The 20327-nt window shown below is 40.1% G+C and overlaps 1 protein-coding gene across 1 annotated transcript; it reads right to left on the bottom strand.

Annotated features, from left to right (window-relative positions):
• Nucleotides 1-1778: 1778 nt before the first annotated feature.
• On the bottom strand, nucleotides 1779-18321 carry hif1al (hypoxia inducible factor 1 subunit alpha, like). The gene is made up of 15 exons (XM_076112019.1): nucleotides 18184-18321; nucleotides 13139-13332; nucleotides 12190-12386; nucleotides 11221-11305; nucleotides 10916-11031; nucleotides 9981-10165; nucleotides 9715-9821; nucleotides 9084-9231; nucleotides 8658-8944; nucleotides 7434-7606; nucleotides 7116-7211; nucleotides 6088-6248; nucleotides 4349-4460; nucleotides 3876-3999; nucleotides 1779-3003 (listed from the first exon to the last, which is right to left on the bottom strand). The coding sequence occupies exons 1-15, from the start codon at nucleotides 18216-18218 to the stop codon at nucleotides 2936-2938; spliced, it is 2088 nt and encodes a 695-aa protein (XP_075968134.1). The 5' UTR covers nucleotides 18219-18321; the 3' UTR covers nucleotides 1779-2935.
• Between the last annotated feature and the right edge of the window lie 2006 nt (nucleotides 18322-20327).

The raw sequence follows: 20327 nt of genomic DNA, 5'->3' as shown, positions 1-20327 counted from the left end.
CTCCGTAATTATATTCCGGTCAGCACTGGGTATACACGCCAGAATTGCTGTACAATTCACATCTGCTAACAGCGTCATCGTTTCCAAAGTTATCCGTTTTCGACGGTCACGAATGCAACCCCGGCCTTTTCAAACGTATCCGTCCTCTGGAGCATTTTCAAACTCCTCCGTTTTCGGGGTAGCAAAACGTAGCAAAACATATACGTTTTCAAATGGAAATGGAGGACATCCTGTTCAATAAAGGCCAGACAGAAACCTTCAAAGGGGGGGGGGGGGGGGTGCAAAAAGTGTTAACTTGAAGAACAAGTCTGTCAGAGAAGATAAGCCTACACAAACTGCTTTATTCAATGAATTAAGAAATAGAAGGAGACAACAAAGGATCGGGGCTTGGTCTTTTTGGGGCTGCAGGTCTTCTTAGTAGGGGGTCCTTGGATGTTGGAAACTTTTGAAGGTCTGATTGGGTTTTTGAACTTTAAACATTTCATCTTTTCTTTTACTTATTTTTTCCATTTTTTGTAACCTTTTATCTTCTCTTTATTGTAAAAACCAAATAAAACTGGTTTGTATTTTGTACATTTCAACCAAAGTCCAGTGTTGCTCATCTCTGAGGGGGCCTTCGTAGTCTCCTAAAGGTAAGAGAGCTCTTCCCCTGGGATCGGCTGACAGTAGTAAATAATTGTATATAAATTTGAATGACGTTCGTTACCTAGCTCAGAGGTCACTGAACAAGCTGTCTTCGTTATCGGTTACGCAGCGAGGCTGTACACCTTTTCAGAGTGACAGCTGTATTCCATTATTATTAAATCAAATCCACCTTTTGATAACAGTGCTTACGCAGTGGTGGAAAGTCTTTCAGATCTTTTTTCAATAGTAAAAGTAGCAATATAACCATGTACAAATATTAATATATCATAATTAATTTGTTGATTTATATTTTGTCAAATGAATCGACTCTCCAAAGTAACTGAAGCTGTCAGTCAAATGGAGTGGAGTAAAAAAGTACAATATTTGACTCGATGATGTGGTGAAGTAGAAGTATAAAGTTGAATTAAAAGGGAAATATTTAGGTACAACTTTGAGGTACTTGCACTATACTTAAGTAAAATACATTCCATCACTGTTTACAAGTAAAAGTGAGTTCAACTTTTTAGTAAAACGGATTCAAAACTATTAAAAGTAAACAAATATTGAGTGGAGAAATAGGACCAGTGTGATACAGTATTACATTTAACAATGAGGCTCAGAGGCAGAGCGGGTCCTACAATCAGAAAACCGGCGGTTGGTTTATTATTTTATTCCGATCTTTTGTATGTAGTCTTAATCTGTAAAGTAATTAGTTACCAAAGCTCTCAAATGTAGTGGAGTAGAAGTGCATTACAAAAAAATACACTCAAGTAAAGTACAAGTATCTCAAATCTGGACTTAAGAACAGCACTTGAGTAAAGGGAGCACCTTTTTACCAACATAGAGATGATTCTATTTAAGGTTCTTGGCTGTAGTTTACAGTCAAATTTACCATTTTCTGTTTTTGAGATTTATTTAAAAGCCTTTATGGCACATTAACGTGATCATCCTGTTTCAGAGCTGCGCTGACGAGGAGAGAAGCTCCTGATTCTGGGAAAATGAAACATTCACTGCTCACCTAGAGACGGAGCCGCTCCTCCCACGAACGAGCTTCTGCTTCAACAACTTTTAGCTTAAGAATGCAAACAGGATAAAACTGTACACAATGATAAAAGGCACTAAGAACTGGTTTGAAATAAAAACAAAAAATGGTCTTTTTTTAGGACAGTTGGCAGTTTGAGGGTTTATTTGTAGAAAATACCAGACGTCTGAGGCCAAAACAAATCACAATATGACACAATACGATATATTCATCAAATGCTACAACTGTAAAATACAAGTCTACTCTCCTTATACCGAGCATGTTGAGGCACAATCTGTTACAAGTCATAAAATCAAACTCCTATCTGACACAATATAGTGTTTTAAATGCATTTCTAAAGATAGCATGAACAAGCTGTCGCTACTTAAAAAACAAACATCTACTATTAGCATCAGTTCGTAATCACATTCTATTTCCTAATTGGTTTTAATTATAATAAAAAGGACAAACTAAACTGCTTTTTTATTTGTTTAGCTCACTTTGTGTTTCCTCTGTAGTAAACAGGTTCAGGCTGGCACCAAACATGTGATCGATCGCCTCACGTTAGTTTGTAGGGAGCGCTGGATGAGGTAAACCCCGCCCACCTGGCACCACAGGAAGCTAAAACAAACGCCACGAGTCATTTGGAGGCCATCGTGGTTTTAGATAACACGGTAATAACAGTTCAGAGTGTATAAGAATAAGAATAACAGTAAAAATATGCCACTGAAATAAACGCTGCCACTGATATTACATTTTTTTTTTTTTTGGAGAAGTAATTTGAAAGAAAACACAAAATGGCAGTGGGATTGAAAAAAAAATGTCATACTTGAAGGAAGTTGGCTCAAAGTTAAAACAGAGCATTATGGGAGTTCCTGCGCATCATGCCTAAATAATGACACATACTGAAACTAATTAAATGTGATCCAATTAAAAGGTGTGATGAATCTCATTTAGCTGCACAGAGAAATATTTCCAGATTTGTCTCAGAGTATTTTTGAAAACATATTTTTAGCACCACCTGCTGGTTCCTCACATTGACTCAGAGATTACGTTTAAAATGTAGAGGGAAAACAAGCGACTGGGTTAAAGAAAGCAAACTGCAGCACCTCCCATCTGCTTTAACACCTGTCATCAGTTCTCACTTGGACCTTTCTTGGTTCAGCTACAAAAGCGTTGAGGTCACGACGGACCTCAAAGCGTGGTTACACAATGTGCGTCAGTCTATATTTGCGTCCGGCGGTTTGAGCGCAGAAGTCGGGGCGACTCTTGATCGGAAAAGGAGCTCTGTCAAGTCATGAGCATTAGAGGCGGCAACAGGTCAGGTGGACGAGGTGTGAATATGTCCCTCATCAGAGCTGTAAGAGAGAGCGACACAAAGGCGTTAGAGGAGTGATGGCGGCCTCTTTGTTAACCTGCAGAGGGCGTTTGATTCGCAAAAGATTTTGGGCGGTATGGCCCTTTAAGAACTCAGTTACACCTGATTTTAACATTCCAATTTGGATTAGTTAAAATCCGTTACCACTTGGACTTGAACCGGCGACCCAACAAGGCCAAATCCCCCAATGGCCTGAACAACTGCCCCCCCTCCCCCCACCCGCATTGACCATAAGAGGCTAAATTTCCAGGCAAATAAAATCACTCACATTCTTTAGAAAATAAATATAGTAAAAGAGATACAAATAAGTAAAGTATGTCGTAAAATGAATTAAACGTTATCGTCATAAAATTCATACTGTAGTGTGTCATGGTATAGCAGCCATAAAAAAAGTCATATTAAAGTAACTAGCCGCCTTATAACCGTCTCGCAGTAGTATGCATCCACCAACAAGTCAAGTTGCAGTTTACATCAACGACCAAAAACGTCCAAAACTTAATTGTTTTATTCTGTGAGACATTTATGTGAAATTGTCATAAACAGTATGTAAGTTCCTCAGTTACGGCCCAAAAAACTAATGAGTTCATCCTCGAGCTGAGGTCTTTGGTGCCAAATTATTGAAAGAATATTGAAAAAATAAATAAAAAGTTATAACTGTGCGGCCCTCAGGAACATTTTGTTCGGCCCCTGAACTTAACAATGGTTTTCATTTGAACTACAACCAATTTAAAAGTCTGAGGCTGGAAACTGTTAAGTCACTGTGGTTTCTCTGTAACTGTGTGTGTGAGAGAGTGTGTGTGTGTGTGTGTGTGTGTGTGTGTGTGTGTGTGTGTGTGTGTGTGTTAATCTCACCTGCAGTATCACAGAGTCCCTGTGTGCCTCCTAAAACAGGGTCTCTGTCTGTGAGCAGATGACTTCGCCCTTCAGCCATCGGGTCCAGGAACAAATCTGATTGGTCGGTTTCCTCCAGACAGCTCTGAAGATGCAGAATGAAGAAAGGTGAGGAGGAGCTTTGCTTGATAAAACTGTCAAATCTTGAAGAAATATTCATTCATTGAGATGAAATTATTTTAAGAGCAATTTCTTTTCAAAGATAATGTTGAATCAAATTAATTAATTCAATTTCTCTCTACTCTGCAAAAACATCAGACTTATAAATTCCATCTATCATCTCAAATAAATGACTTTCCTTTCTTCTTCAGAAAGTTTCACTTGTTCCAGGTACACGTTGAATCTTCCTTCTCTTTCATTCTCTAAAGCGCTTCATAAACTTTCTCAAACAAGGTGCCAGTAAGCTTTTTCTTTTTTCTTTTTTTATCACTCACCAGAAGTCTGTGGCCGAGAAGAAGTTCCTCTTCTATTGAGGAAGGATCTTGTTTCTGTTTCTTGTCCTGAATCATCAGCTGGGAAGGCATCTCCTCATCCAGGTTATGAGCCCTAAAAGAGAGACAGGGAGATTGTAAACCGTGAGACCTTCTTTTAAATGCAGGATTTTTTTAGACTTGCATTATAAAGTTTGAACAACCTGCATTTAAGCCAGTAAGTAAATAAGTTGCTAATGTAAGAATTTAGCCCAAAGTACAGCTGAGGTCAGAGGTGTGGCGTCAAGTCACAAATTTGATGACGTTAGACTTGACAAAAAAAATAAAAGACTTGGCATGGACTCAAACACCAAAGACTTGTGGCTTCACTTGGACTTGAGCCTTTTGATTTGAAAACACTTGATACCTTCATCAAAGCTAAAAAAAAAAAAAGCATGATATTTAAAAATTGCGCAACGAATCAATTAATTTCCTGAATCAGTTAATGTAAACACTATTCATTCACACGGAAATTCCAAGAACTTTTTTTGCGATAAAATTCAGTCACTCTTGTAAAGAAAACATTCATGATATAGTATTACTCTGTTGTTAACATTACATTTGTTGCAGAGTGCTTTATGACTTGTTTGGAACTTTTTAGTCTTGACTCGGGACTTGAGTGCAAACACTTAAGACTTACTTGTGACTTGCAAAACAATAACTTGGTCCCACCCTCTGGCTGAGGCTGACAAAATAACCTTCATTGTAGAAGTGAGCCTGCTAAACTGAGTCTGACACATCCTCATTTGTCCTACAGTGGCCACCGTACAGAGGATAAACCCTTTTGATTTAGATAACGACATAGTCTCATCTGTGGCGCCACCCTTATGACAAACCTTACATTTTGTGTCCGTTAGATAGAAAAGTCTGATTATCGTAAAGTTGTCATACAGGTTTTTGTTTTTTCTTCCAATTTTTTTTCCTCCAATTACTAATACACTACAATGACACATGATGCACAACTATTGAAACTGTTTTGAGTGTTTCATTTTGCAAAAGAGCTGAGGTTGTCTGCTGCTTGTGTGTGCGGATGTGAGAATTGTGTATAGTGTTTGGACAAAAGGAGCCCTGTTTTCAAAATCGTGCTTGAAGCAATTTGTCCCATTTATGATCTACGAGATAACGTCTCTACTTATGACACGCTGCGTAGAGAAAGCTTGCGATCTCATGTGTGATACGAATTACTGCAGCATCAGTACTAAATGCTTATTATCATTTCGTGGCAAAAGGTATGCTTGTTTATCTCATTTATTTTGGAGTGAAACACTTGGCACGCAAATGTCTGACATTCCATGAAGGCTGCTCACAAATAAATCAAATATGCTCATATTTCTGCAGCTCCACTTGTCATCAGTCCCACTTTGTAAACATATTTTTTTATTTCATAAAAAGTGTATTTTTCCCAAAATATTATAAAAGAATACGTTTCCACAAAATTAATTTAGAAATGTTTGACGGATTATTAAAAGCTTGTGCACAGACAAATTTAAGATTGGACGGACAGATGTTGCATCTTTTCCTGTATAATCTAATTTTACATACTTAAATATAATACTTAAAATATCTGTTTCCGCTCTTTCTCTTCAGCACATATCTAATTTTCTACACTTTTCTTTTTCTCTTATGCTCATTTCATTTCACTTCCTTTCACGACTGACAATCCCTGAAAATGTGAGTGTACGGCGGGAAGTAGCCCATCATACCGTTTCCTGCTCCCTGCGACTGCAGGTGTCCCAGCTGAGGGCTCGGACGAAGAAGAAGACGGAGGTATGTCGGCTTCCTCCGGCAGACTGAGGACAGTCAGCTGGAAGTCATCGTCCATAGAGATATAAGGAGCCAACATTTCCAGATCCATCACCTCCATCTACACAGAAAAAAGAGAGAGAGAACAACATTAAGTAACATTTAGTTGTCCACAAACAACTTAAAAATGTTACAGAAACATTTTTGAGTTTTCCTTTTTCCAAATACATTTTAAGGCCCAAGCATCAATTATATTTACAGCTGTCTACACTGGTTTTTAGTTTTTACAGCCATCAGATATTCACACTATCTGATGGATTGTTGATAGTTTAAAGTCATCTTCATCATGATCTTACATGCCAGATGTTTAACGCTCTTTGTTTTTGACCAATTTCCACAAAATAACTACAAGTAAGAGAGTCAAATTTTTGACAAATTCATGTCCCAGTTGTGGCATATGCAGGTCACAATATGATTCCACTGTTACGAAGTAAACAGACCGATTTGTAGAAGTAGCTGTTCAAAGTAATGTGAACAGTTACACAGTGTGTTTGGGCTGCAAGACGTGTTGTCATCTGATTTTCACCCTGAGATTTGAATTTTAGATGTTTTCAAAACAAGATTTTCACCTTTTTTATAATGAAAATAAAAGCTTACAATACTACCCTTGTGACGGCCCCACTGTTTGGTTGAGCAGCAGAAATCATGTGTTGGCAGATCTCCTCTCACTCCAGAGCTTTGCTGTGTCTTTTGGTTTATTTTCTTTGTATTTACAGCACAACACCCATGCAACCACACGTCCACTCCCTACACCACTGACTTTACAGAGTTGTCCCTTCCATTTATTTGACCTATATTTACTTACTTTTTGATTAATAAATCACTTTATTCGTTAAGTGTGTGTCTCCCGTCAGCCAGGCTGTGGCAGAAGACATAAGCGGAGACAAAAAACCTGGTCTTCTGAGAGAAGAGTGTTTTCTGCTGTTACCTCCAGTGTTTCCTCTTTCTTCTGACCACCCTCTGACCAAACAGCGAAGAACTTCTCCACCGTGCTGGTGTCCGTCACCTCCTCCTTACAGGGGCTCTAAAGGAAGGTCGACACAGAACGAACAAAGAGAGGGAATATATCTGCATCAGTCAAATATGACACCTGGGTATTTAATATGAAATGTGTGTAATAGTCTGTAAACTGCTTTGTTTTTGTTCGTGCCAATAAAGCTAAGAGAATTGAATTGAGTCAACTGTTAAATCAGACAGAGAAACGTATGCTTTCAAAGATTTAAAAAGATGTCGGGCTCGTATTTACCAACTCAACATCAGGTGGGGCGGCCGGTGATGACGGTGATGATGATGAAGGTGGAGTGATAAGGCCCAAGATGGGTGAGAGGAGCTGTCGCAGCTGTGGAGTGCACAGGTCCTGAGGGTGGTCCGGCACTGAGTCTGGACTGGGCAGACTGGTGAACGACAGCGCAACAAAATCTGACAGAGACAGAAAACACAAAGAGACTCGTAAATAAAACCAAAACCAGCCTCAGCTGTACTTTGTGTTTCCGTTCTAATTAGCAAATATTAGAATGTTAACACAAAGGTGGTGAACATGGTACACATTAAAACTTCCCAACGGTTTTGGGCTGCATTCATTCGAAATCCGGCACCCCCCCGCAGGTTTGTGGGGAGGTGTCGATGTATTTATTTGTGCTTTAGAGCGTAACCGCTGTGAAACAATCAGAAAGTAACGTTTTATTCTTCTGATTCACGGCTTCGTGCTCACCAACACCGGTCCCTCTCTCCATTCAGGGGGTGAATTCTAAACGCTGTGTTTACAAACAGCAACCTTCTGCATTTTATAGTAAAATATTAGTGTGTTAGCATTCTAATGTTAGCATTTAGCTCAAAGCACCGCTGTGCCTTAGCTGTTAGCATGGCTGTGGACTGTTGTGGCAAGTTGAATAACGTAGCACATTTCAGCAACAAGACAACTCAAAGTGCTTTACTTAAAACATCAAAAGCATGGAGACAAAGTGCAAAAGAAAAAGCATTATAAAAGGACATTTATATACACTTAAAACAGTCAATAAAGAACCAAGAGATTAGAAAATAAAGACAAGCTTAAATAGAATAGGAGTATAAAAAAAATAATAAAAGTTACAGTTTGTGTAAGAAATAATTCAATAAAAGACAGCAGCAAACAGAAAAGTGGAGTTTTCTGTGAATTTGTTCCAGATACAGTATGTGCAGCTTTAAAAATGACGGCAGCTTTTCCGTGTTTAGTTTGGACTCTGGGGACAGAAAGCCGACCTGAGAGGTCTGGATGGTTCATGATGAAGCAAAAGATCAGAAATACTAAACCAACGATAGTAATTTGATATAAGTTCTTTGACAGACAGGAAGCAGAAGAAAGTCAAACATGCCACTGAGTGTACATTTTACAAGATACTATAGCTAGTTCCCATTTTAGGCAGATAATGAAATAATATAATATATATATAAATATTTGTATATAAATATAAATGTCTGTGGTGTGTCTCACCTCCTGTCAGTGGGACGATGGCGTTTCCGGCCTCTGGATCCAACTGGAGAAGCTCCTCCGGCGGCTCCTTCCCTTTGAAGAAGAGCTCTTCAGCGCTGTCGGGATTCAAACCTTCGGCCTCAGTCTGACTGGAGCTGGCGAGATGCTCACCGTCCGGGTCAGAGTCGCTGATGTCGGAAGCCTCACAATCCTCTGGCGCGAGCGCCGGCGCGTGGGGCTCGGCTTCAGCCAGCCGGCCACAACGGGTCTGCTCCACGGAGAAGACGAGGTCCGGCTGCTCCACGGCACTGCAGGAGAGGAGGACCATGTCGGAGGTGAAGAAGGAGTAGGAGAGGGAGTGCATCCGTTATGAAACACAACATCCCTCCCCACGTCTACTGTTACCGTAGACTCTATGTGACATGAGTTTAATACTTTTTAAAGCACCTGAGAATATAGTTGAGGCAGACGACGGCCTCGGCCTGCGACGTCCTGCTGCTGTAGAGGACGGTGGCCTGAGTCTCCGTCCACACAAAGCCGCCGCCGTTCGCCAGGAAACGGTAGTGTCTGGTGCTCACCTGACCTTTGGACAGCACTACAGCAGACAGGGACACAAACAAAGATATAAGACATTGGTATGAAAAACAAGGTACATTCATGAAGGACCAGATCATTGACTAAAACCCTGCCTCTGTGTGCGCGGACTCATTCTCTGTCCCGTTTGTTTACAGAAGTTATAACATATTTGTGCAAATGTCATGTTTTGACTTCCACTTAAATGTTATAAATTCTTCTATGGGCTTCAATAATGTACAATCCATGAAACAAAAGAATTAAGTCACCCAAATATGGTGAAAATAGATCAAATACATGGTTCAACATCAATAAGTAATAATCACAAAGTACGTCTACATGGTTATATATATCATTAATATAATAAAGACTTGTATATTCAAGGAAAAAAACATTAAAAAAAATATATAATCACTATTAGTATTGGTTGTAGTTGTATTTAAATGTACAGTATGTCTTTTTTCTGGTACAACACACACACACACACACACACATTGAAACTCACGTGTGTGCAGGCTCTTGTTGACGTGATCAGAGTCGAGCGCGTGATGAAACTCGTAGGCTGAGTGGCCAATCAGATCTTCAGGTTTGTATCCCACCAACTCTGTCACCCTGGAAACCAGAAGATAAAAAAAATAAAGGTTCAGGAATTTATTTTCCTCTCTCTCCTATCTCTCTCTGTCATGTGAAAAAACCTCCCTTTTCTCTTGCCTCCCATCCACAGGGAGGTCAAAGGTCGGGCTCAGTCACGGGACTCAGAGTTGGTCCTACCTGCCCTCGCAGTGTGTAAAGTGCAGGTCCATGCTGTGGCGGGTGAGGAAGGTGTGCGTGTCCAGGGGGAACTCCACGCTGGACGGGTGAGGGATGGGCTCACACAGCAGGGTCATCACTCTGCCCACAGGAGGCGACGCGGAGCCGCCGCCCAGCTGACGGATGTGACCCGTGCAGTGGAGAACCTGCAGAACATGAGAGCGAAGATTAAAGGTCCCATCCAGACACATTTCAAAGTATGTAAAAAATACAAATCATTTTGTTTAACATGGTTTTCCCACATAACAAGTAAAAACAAAAAAGTCTGAAAACTCTTTCTCATTGGGAAATTCTCAATTGTGTTTCGCCCAGCCCACCACTGCTGTTCGTGCTAGCTTATTCAGTGCGCGTCAAGATGGCAGCATGTAGCTCTGTGGCCGACACAGCGTTAGCGGTTGTGAATTGCTTAATTTACCGGAAAGAAAACATTTTTTTCCAATGCCAAACAAATCCAAAGCAGAAGTTTTTAATGTCGCCTTAACACCAACAACGGATTTATCCAAATAAGCAAATATCTGATAAAAGTATCTTTGATCATTAAATGTCCATTTAATGCAGAGGCCTACATTTAAATATCCAAGCTGTGTGGCTCTGCAAAGCATGCCCGTCACTCTCTTATTTATTGTCTATTGTTTTAGAAGTTCACCAGGCTAACATTGATTGAGAAGTCTTTGTTTTTATCACCGGATTGATACTTGAGTCCTGAAGCTGAAGTCTTCAGGCTGTAGCATTTGGATAGAATTGGATGCTTCCAGAACCTTTTCATTACAAATAAAGAAAACATTCCTCTCTGCTGTTACATCAGGCATGAATAAGCACTAACTAGAAATCTGCTGCTGTGTGTGTGTGTGAGGACACTAGCTGTTTGGCTTTGTGTGTCCGTGGTAACACTGCACCTTCCAGGCAGCAGACTTGATGTTGACGGTGCGCCCCCTGCTGGTCAGAGTGCTCTTCATCCGCAGGAAGAAGTTCCTCTCGCTCGGCCGTTTTGCCAACGGCTTCTTACAGGAACCTGAAAGCAGCATGATGACAAAGCTAACGCAGCTAGCTCACAGAAGGTTATCAACTTGTTTATCATCCAAAAAAAAAAGTCACAGGTCTAAGCTTTATGTTTACAAGTCCAGTTTGGTTCCTGGGAAGAAAACCTGGAATGCCCTCTGTTTGAAGGATTTCTGTTGTATATAGTAAATAGAGGTCTGACCTGGACGTGGAGTCAGCAGGTCTCTGAGCTCCTCCTGATCACAGGGATGAACGAAGTCATAGATACTCTGACCCAGCAGCTCCAGCTGTAGATAACAAACAGTGTCAAACCAGTTTGAGGTTGGAAAACCAGCTGAAATGGAAATACTATTCATGATACTACTATGTATGTTATGCATGTATTTCATGTACAATCATGTATGACTGCTGTCTTGGTTAAAGGTTCATCTGTGCTCATTTTTCTTTACTGAACAATTCACCGTGGTGCTGATAAATTAATCAAATCTACATGGATTGTAGATTGAATTGAATCCCTGCTGAGGGAGCTGAATCTGGTCAGAGTTGGGTTAAATCAGTTCAGCTCCACGCCACGTTTCACTCTGTGTTCCTGTTTGCACTTTACTTATCGTGACCAAGTTGTGTTTCAAAGACAAACCTGATCCCAAACAGAGCTGAGAATAGATTGGAGGCTTCTCCTTCGGCTCGGGTTACTCAGAGTAAGTCATGTACCGTCCTAGAGGCTTACAGTAAAAACTCAAATTAAAGAAACGTCCTAAAAATGTCATACCGATTACCATTAATCACCTATTTTATTCTAATTAAGTTTGATAATTTTATTCTACTTTATTCATTTAGTGTTAATTTCATACTGTTTAAATAACATTACTGTACTTTTATTATATTTATTATATTTTTTAACATTTTATTGTCTCGCTTGCATTGATCTCAAATGTTAAATTTCCAAATTGTTGTTGTCTTTTCTGCTGATTTCACTTAATCCGTCTTATGTCTGGCCCATCAGTCATCTGTGAAGCACTTTGAACTGCACTCACTTGTATAAAAGATTAGATTTAACATCTAATGTAATAAATTCTAGCAAAATCTAAAATGAAAAAAAACAACATTTATAAGGTATCGATCGAGTTCCAATAAATGTACTGAATTGTTATTGATGAACCTAATGCTGTACCTGTGTGACGCCGATGTGTGTGCTGATGTTTTCCGTCAGGTAGATCATGTCTCCCTCCTCGGTCATCACCATGATGAAGCCGGCCAACGCCTGAGGGTAGAAAGAATCCATTGGATCCTCTTCCTCCTCCTCTTCCTCTTCCTCTTCCTCCTCCTTCTTCTCCTCCTTCTCTTCAGACTCCTCGCTCTGATTCTCACCTGCAGTAAAAAACCACCAGGTGATTATTACAGACAGAGCAGCTTTGGTTCAAACTTCCATTGCCTGTTGGATTTAACGAACCGGACTGCTTTACTGTAACTCTGCATCATTTGTGTTTACTTGTGTTACTCTTTAGGTTAACCTATTCTCCAGTCATTGGGCACATTGTTGTCATATTTTTGGTCCTCATAAATAAATACTAAGTATAAAAAATGCATTAACAGTGAAAAACAACATTTCTTTCTTCCAGTGAGGATGTTTTCTGGTATGACCACAGCTATCAGCAGAACCACTCTGCCAAAGCCTGATGCATTTTTCACGTTTGTCACCTGAATAATAATATAAAGTCAGAGTCGTCCCTTTATTATTGACGACTTCATTACTCTGCTCTCACACCTGAGGGAGCAAAACAGCACCGAGCCGACTCATGTCGCCAGAATAACACACTGACAGAAGGAAAAACCCAAATGCTGAGCGTGCAAAGTGTCAGAGAGCTGCTGCTCCTGTGATGCCATACGGATTTCACTGTTTAACATTTGGACATTGCCATCGCTGAGCCATGCAACAACAAAAACAATGAAGATTTTTGTTTTAGTGAAATCAGCATTTTGTGCCGACATACAGTACAAACATTATATACTATAGGTGGCATTCGTATCATGACAAAACAAAAACTCAACAATAAAAGAGAAAACTGGGGAGCGTTCAGGTTCCTTCGGGACGGACGACCATCTGAAGACGTGCTTCTTACCGGGTCGGAGGAGGAGGTGGTGCATCCGCAGGAAGCTGAGGACGACTCTCATGATGGCGGATTTGTCCAGGTGGGTGCAGACTCGACGGGGCAGCGGCAGAGTGCTGGCCAGCTCATAGAACACCTCCGTCTCCTGACCCCGCCTACATCGGGCCGCATCACGAGAACGCAGCTTCCTCTGCTCCGAACTGGTGCTACGGGAGGAAGAAGGAGAGAGGAGATTAAACAGGGAGGAAGAAGGGGGAAGGAGGAGGACGATAGATAGGGAGGAAGGAGATATATGAGGAGGAAGGCGATAGAAGGGGAGGAAGGAGATACAGGGTGGAAGAAGGGGGAAGGAGGAGGATGAAAGATGGGGAGGAAGGTGGAGGAAGGAGATAGACAGGGAGGAAGAAGGGGGAAGGAGGTGGACGATAGATGGGGAGGAAGGAGATTTAAGAGGAGGAAGGAGATAGACAGGATGGAAGAAGGGGGAAGGAGGTGGACGATAGATGGGGAGGAAGGAGATAGACAGGGGGGAAGAGGTGGAAAGGAGGACGATAGATAGGGTGGAAGGAGATAGACAGGGAGGAAGGAGATAGACAGGGTGGAAGGAGATAGACAGGGTGGAAGGAGATAGACAGGGTGGAAGAAGGGGGAAGGAGGAAGAGGATAGATGAGGAGGAAGGGGGAAGAAGGAGATAGATAGGGAAGAAGAAGAGGGAAGGAGGAAAGAGAGATGGGGGGAGGAGGAAGAGGAAGGATAAGGAGGGAGGAGGAAAGGGGGAAGGAGATAGACGGGGTGGAATGAGGATGAGAAAGACGGGCAAATTAAACTTTCAATCTTAGACCCTGGAGTCCTGCTGCTGTGCCAATCTCAGTTTTTCTCCACATCATAAGTCTTCATGAGACATCATGACCAGAGAGTTCAGCTCTAAGGACATTCCTGGAGGTTTTTTTTTCAAAGTGGGAACAGAGCTGACGGCAAAAACAGGGAAACATGTCCCAAACTGAGGAGAACAGAATGTTGTTTATTTCAGCTACTGGGAGACCGTCCAGATCCTCCTTCGCTCCCTCCCCCTCTGTCTTTCCTCCCCCCCTCTCTCTTCATCCATCCCATGGAAAACATGTGCTGACATGACAAAAGGAGGCTTTCATTTCTCTCTCATTCACACACACACAATAAACACACAGTGGGTGGAGCTCACACTCCCCTTGAAACAAACTCACACACAACTAACTTCAGATAAGGTGTATTGATCCCCAGAGTTGCAGCAGCACATGGACAGAAATAAGTACAGGTTAACAGTGAAAATATAATAGTGAAATTAAAAACAAGAGGTTTGTTAAACTAAAATATGGATATTTGTCTACTGTTAACACCACTCCTACTACAGCTATACTACTACTGTTGCTGCTACTACTTGAAAGGTGCATGTATATTACAATACTATGTTAATATGGGAAACTGTATGAAGCATGAAGCTGAAACAATAAATTTGATCAATTAAACAATTAAACATCAATTATTTTAATACTCAATTTATTCTTATTTTTTCCCAAATGTCTGCAGCCAGTCAAACGTGAATATGTGTTGGTTTTCTCAGGCTTTTATGAAAAACCGATCAGACAAAACAAGCGATTTGAAGATTTTTCACCATTTTACAGACCAAAGTACCGGCCACATTAAGTGTTACTATGTTACAAATAACGAGCATGCAAATATTATACATGACTGCACGATTGATTGAAGTGACAAAAGTCACACGTTCATCTCAGATGGATCTACAATCTGCACAACATACAAATACCACCACTGCAGCTGCTACTGCTGTTCATAGTACTACTACCACTGTAAATACTACTGCTGCCAATAATAACCCATGAAACTAAATACTGTCTACCTCTCTCTAACACAACATCAACAAGAGAGCCAAGTGGGAGGAGCTTGACAGAACACTGTACTTCCTCAGTGAGCAGAGCTACACGATGGCAACCATTTCGTTTTGCTCAATGTGTGTGTGTGTGTGTGTGTGTGTGTGTGCGTGTGTGTGTGTGTGTGTGTGTGTGTGTGTGATGGAGAACAAACTGTGGTTACTGAAGTTAAAGTGTGTGAGAGGGAAAACATACCCGCATAAGCCGAGTAAAATATACTCAGGCAAGGACACACCTTCAGCTTCTTAAACACACACACACACACACACACACACACACACACACACACACACACACACACACACACACACACACACACACACACACACACACACACACACACACACACACACACACACACAAAACAACAGGGATGCTGTGGGAGTTCTTCAGTGTGAGTGAGGAACACATGAAGCTCGCAGTTTGGTCACAAGAGAAAGTTGAAGAAAAAAGCTTAAACAATTTCTTCTTTTTTTTTTAAAGAGCATTTTCCAAAACCGCTCCCTCGTTCACCCTTTCCCCTTTCTCTCGATTATGAACACTGGCTAAATGACATTTTGGACACTTACACACACTTAAAAAATGCCAAACTTCTAGTTCCAGCTACATTGTGAGGATCCGCTGTTTCTCTTTTTTTCTTATGCGATGAATATCTTTTGAGCTTTTGGATTATTGGACGGACAAAAGAAGACTTTTGATGACGTCGCCTTGTTGTGTGGGAAATTATGACTTTTTAAAGTGCTTTCTGACTTTTAATAGTCCAGACGATAGATCGCTCAGTCGATAATGAAAATAAGAATTAGTTGCAGCCCTAACGGACACTACTTACAGGAGTGTTTGCACACACCAGTAGTGCATACGTTTTACACTATGTGAATATGGGCATATACGTTAAGTACACTGGGCAGCAAATAGACAACATAATCATCACTATCATCCACATTTGAATGGAATCCAAACTAAATATGTAATTCCAGGTTCAGACAGGACTTTAGTGTTGATTCATCGGTGCAGTAAATGCAAAACACAAACTGCCTCATATTGATCATATTCGATGATATCCACACTGATGAGCCCAGATCTGATGTTAAATACAAGTCTGCAAGTCAGCAAAATACCAGTTTGACTTCAGTATCCGTGACCCGATAAAATCCACACACATTGATGGTCCATCCCACCTTTAATATAAAACATTTTGACAGAGTATTTTTTGGGTACTAAACAAAATGTGTCCGTGTATCAAAAACTGTCACAAACTAAAAGTAGAGCTTTGGATGTCTGGTTAGCTTCACAGGCTTGTGTTTGCTTATTGTATAGGAGATCATTTCCCCCATCACAGAGTGGGTTTACTTTAGACAAAGTTATTGTACGACTGCTTGTGTTTATCAGTATTAAAACTATAAAAAGAAAATATAAAAAGTGTACCTCGCCGTAGTGGCTGTCGGACCCATTAGCTGGTAAGTGTGCTAGATTTTCTCCAAACATTGCATTAAACACAGCCTGCACCAGAGGGAAGGAGCTTTTAAACTGTGTTCTGGTACTTTTAACTAATGGTTTCTTCTTTATTCAATACAGACAAAAGAAGACTGCAACTAATGATTATTTTCAATACCCAATAATCAGCCAATGATTTTCTCAATTTATTGTTTAGTCAATAATAAATGTCACATAACTGACACAAAGTTTAAAAGACATTGACTTGTCCAAGTCCAGAGCACAATATACTGTATATATTCATTTGACTATTACATAAGACAATAAAAGCTAAAAATCACATTTGAGAAGATGGAACCAGCAATTCTATTCAAGTGAAATGACTGAATGATTAATCCACTGATTGTTTCCCCTATCATGTCGTCTCAGAAGGAATTATGTTCCATGAACAACATCTTTCAAAATAAATATAAATAAATGTGATTTTCTGTTTTCCCTGATGTATTGAAAACACATCACGCTGTGCTGTGTGTTTGAAGACCTGTTTGTTCAGCTGAACAGCTGACTCTACCGTCACCTGCTGATGGGGGTCCTCTCATGTCATGTATGTGCGGGTGTTCCTCCCATATAGATGTCCAAATATGGACATCTATACTGGACATCAACATGAACAGTCACACAGCATCGAACGAAAACAGTAAAAACTACATTTGTAGGATTAATCACTAGAATACAAGGGTAGCTCACTTAATTACAGATTTATGTATTTCTATTCCTTAACTTTGTCCTCTCAGGCCACCATACACTCTCACTGTGAAACCAAATAGATCTGCACCAAATGTGTGGATGAACACAGCAGTTTAACGGCTTGTTGAGAGGCAGATTCACATGAAGCCAAACAAGAAGTAACATGTATTTACATGCTGTGTCAGAATATAAAGTAATTAACCCTTTAAAATGTTGCATTTTACACTTAATCATTCTACAAAACTACACCGCTGCATCTTTAAGCTTTCACTATTTAATAAAATAAGTGTCACAGAGCTAAGAGGAACTAAATATATACGCCATTTTTGGAAGAAGTATCAAAACACAAAGTCACAAGACACCAGTCTGCACATGAATATGAACTCATTCCAGCTGCCTAATTGTGTTTGTTGGTCACAGCTAAATAATGCAGGGAAGTGGAAAGAATATCAGGAAAATATACCTGAAATAATGATTACTTCACAATGAGAAGCACAAACAAACCACAACCTACAGTATGTTGCAACATGTGTAATTACACTATGATTCCCAGAAGTAGAAGATGTAGTCAGATATTGTACTTATTTTTTCAGCATAAAAATGCACCCAAAGTAACCATTATGCAGAATGGCCATAATAATATGCATTATTTAAGATGAATAATGCATATTATAAGATTGGATCATACATATTTCTGCATCAATGTGTTCATAACGGAGCTGAGACGTGAAAGCGACATGAATGAAACATGAATGAAACGTCTAAAACACTAAATCTAAATCATATGTTGTCACGACGTTGCAGGGATCAGAACGCACAATGTGGGTCATGATCACAGCCGCTGATGGGGGATGCAAAGGCTTACTGGGACTCGGAAAGTTGCAGTGAACACAAAAGACAACACGGAAATACACAGACATGGAATATGCATTTGAATAAATTGGTCTCACCGTTTGACCACGACGGTCTCCTCTTTCTCCTTCATGTTCGCTCTGACAGCGGAGCACCGAGCCTCTGCTCTATATTGTTGTTTCTGTTTATCCAGACTGGACAACAGTGTCGATGTCAAACCCTCAGCTATGTCAAGCTTTCACCTGCAAGGAAACGCCGTTTCCGGTCATATTCAAAAAAATAAAAGTCTACTTCATAGCACAAGAATCGATTTTAAGATGATTGTTCTTAAGACTTACCCCCAGTTATTTGGCCGTGGTGGAATGTAATGAAGTACATTTACTTAAATACTGTAATTAGTGGCCGACCCAGGCTGTAGGTAGGGCAAGGGCGAAATAAATAAATAAAGGGCTCCAGCACAACAAGTTTCCTAGCATGTAGGTCAGACAATGTGGCACTGCATCACATTTATTCCATTTAAGGGCACCCATTGATAACTATATACACTATATCATGTTTTGTCTTCTGAAAGGGGACACTAGAGGACACCTCATCATCTTGTCTCCACTGGAAGGAAACCATAGAGGGCACATTCCTTCCCAAACTTTAATATTTTTTCTATTTGAATTAAACTTGTAAATTAGTGTAAATTAACCTCAAACAAAAAGTGAACATACAAAATCATATTTTAAACTTTAAAATATAATAAAAAAGTACTTTTGTATGTTCAAGGAAATAATATTTAAAATATAAAGAATAATTTCCTGTGGCATAAACTGTAATAAACTGTATTCAGTTTTTATGTTTTTGTTCAATAATATGTTTAGCTACCTAATCTTTTAAATTTGATATATTTACGTGTCATATTCTATTAATCATATTTTATTTTACTTTTTTAACTCCCTGAAATTGAGCAAGAATTGTGCTGAATGACTGTTTGTTCACAATCTTCAATAAAGAGGGAGAGAGATGGAAAAAGTAGGCCATAAGATCACAGAAGGACGTTACCCCTGACGGAGCTTTTATTTATGATTTTAAAGGTTTGTTGGTTTCCGGTGGTAATGTCTGTTTGTAGCTTGACGGACCTGAACCGACCTCTGAATGTATATGCTCCGTGTCAGAGGCACGTCGACATGTTTTTTTTTTTTTTGGTTAAGAGGGTCGTTTTCTGTCAATAAAAAATAATTGTGGTGGAGGGTGGAAGCTGGTGATCATAGACTGTATTAGGGGACCCAAGCCTAATCTCCACACTCACGGACTGCACAATCCACGAGGGTTTAGGGTTTAAGGCTTTAAGGGGGATTGTGTCGTTATCTTCCTCCACGGATGCAGAGAAGCCGTGAAGCCGACTGTGTTTAACTGTAGCGCCCTCTACCGATCACCCTCAGCCTGTCTGTCAAGCTACTGCTGAACTGGTACATACATGACGTATTCAATCATTTTACTTTTATTTTTACTATGTATTGTTTCTTCTATTCCACTCATGTCTGCTATGAGAATGTATCTTTAATGAATGTACTGTATGAACTTTGTTTAATCACACTCATGCAAGTTTCAAGTTAATTTATTTTAGTACTAAAGGGAAATGGAAACCAAAGGAGCCAAGTACTGGTCTGAAGTACAAATGTGAGGTACTTGTACGTCATTTGGGTACTCCCATTGTTTTCCTCTCAGTATCAATCATACTGATATTGAACCGGTATAACGTCATGAGGATATAGATTACAGGACACACACGACTGTTTCAGGTTTTAATAACAGATCTTCATATACAAACTGGACACAGTGACGTCATTCTGCCGTTATAACTTCCACCGAAACGAATGTAAAGTGTGTGAAAGCGTGTGTGTGTGTGTGAGAGAGAGTGTGTGTGTGTGTGTATGTGTGTGCACGTGGTACGGTGGAAATAGAGAATGCATAATTCAAACATACACAAACAAACATGGAGAAATAAGAAACAAGAAAAGCTTCAATAAAGTGTCTCGTTTCAGTCTGAAGTGTCACATGAAAGTGAACATACACGGAATGATGTTTGTTCCCTTGGTAATGAGTTGATTCGTGTGCAAAAAGACATTAAGAGCTTTATTTTTTTTAAATGTGCTCGTCTCATTTGCCTTCCTGTCTGGACACAGCGATGTGTGGAGGGGACTCCATACGGCTTTTGTTCAGTTCATTGGGAGTTTTTCAAACAGCACACAGGCCC

This window comes from Anarhichas minor, unplaced genomic scaffold (assembly GCF_050575085.1).
Source record: "Anarhichas minor isolate MPS153535 unplaced genomic scaffold, ASM5057508v1 ptg000046l, whole genome shotgun sequence".
NCBI classification, from domain to species: Eukaryota; Metazoa; Chordata; class Actinopteri; order Perciformes; family Anarhichadidae; genus Anarhichas; species Anarhichas minor.
This window is presented reverse-complemented; position numbering and strand designations above follow the sequence as displayed.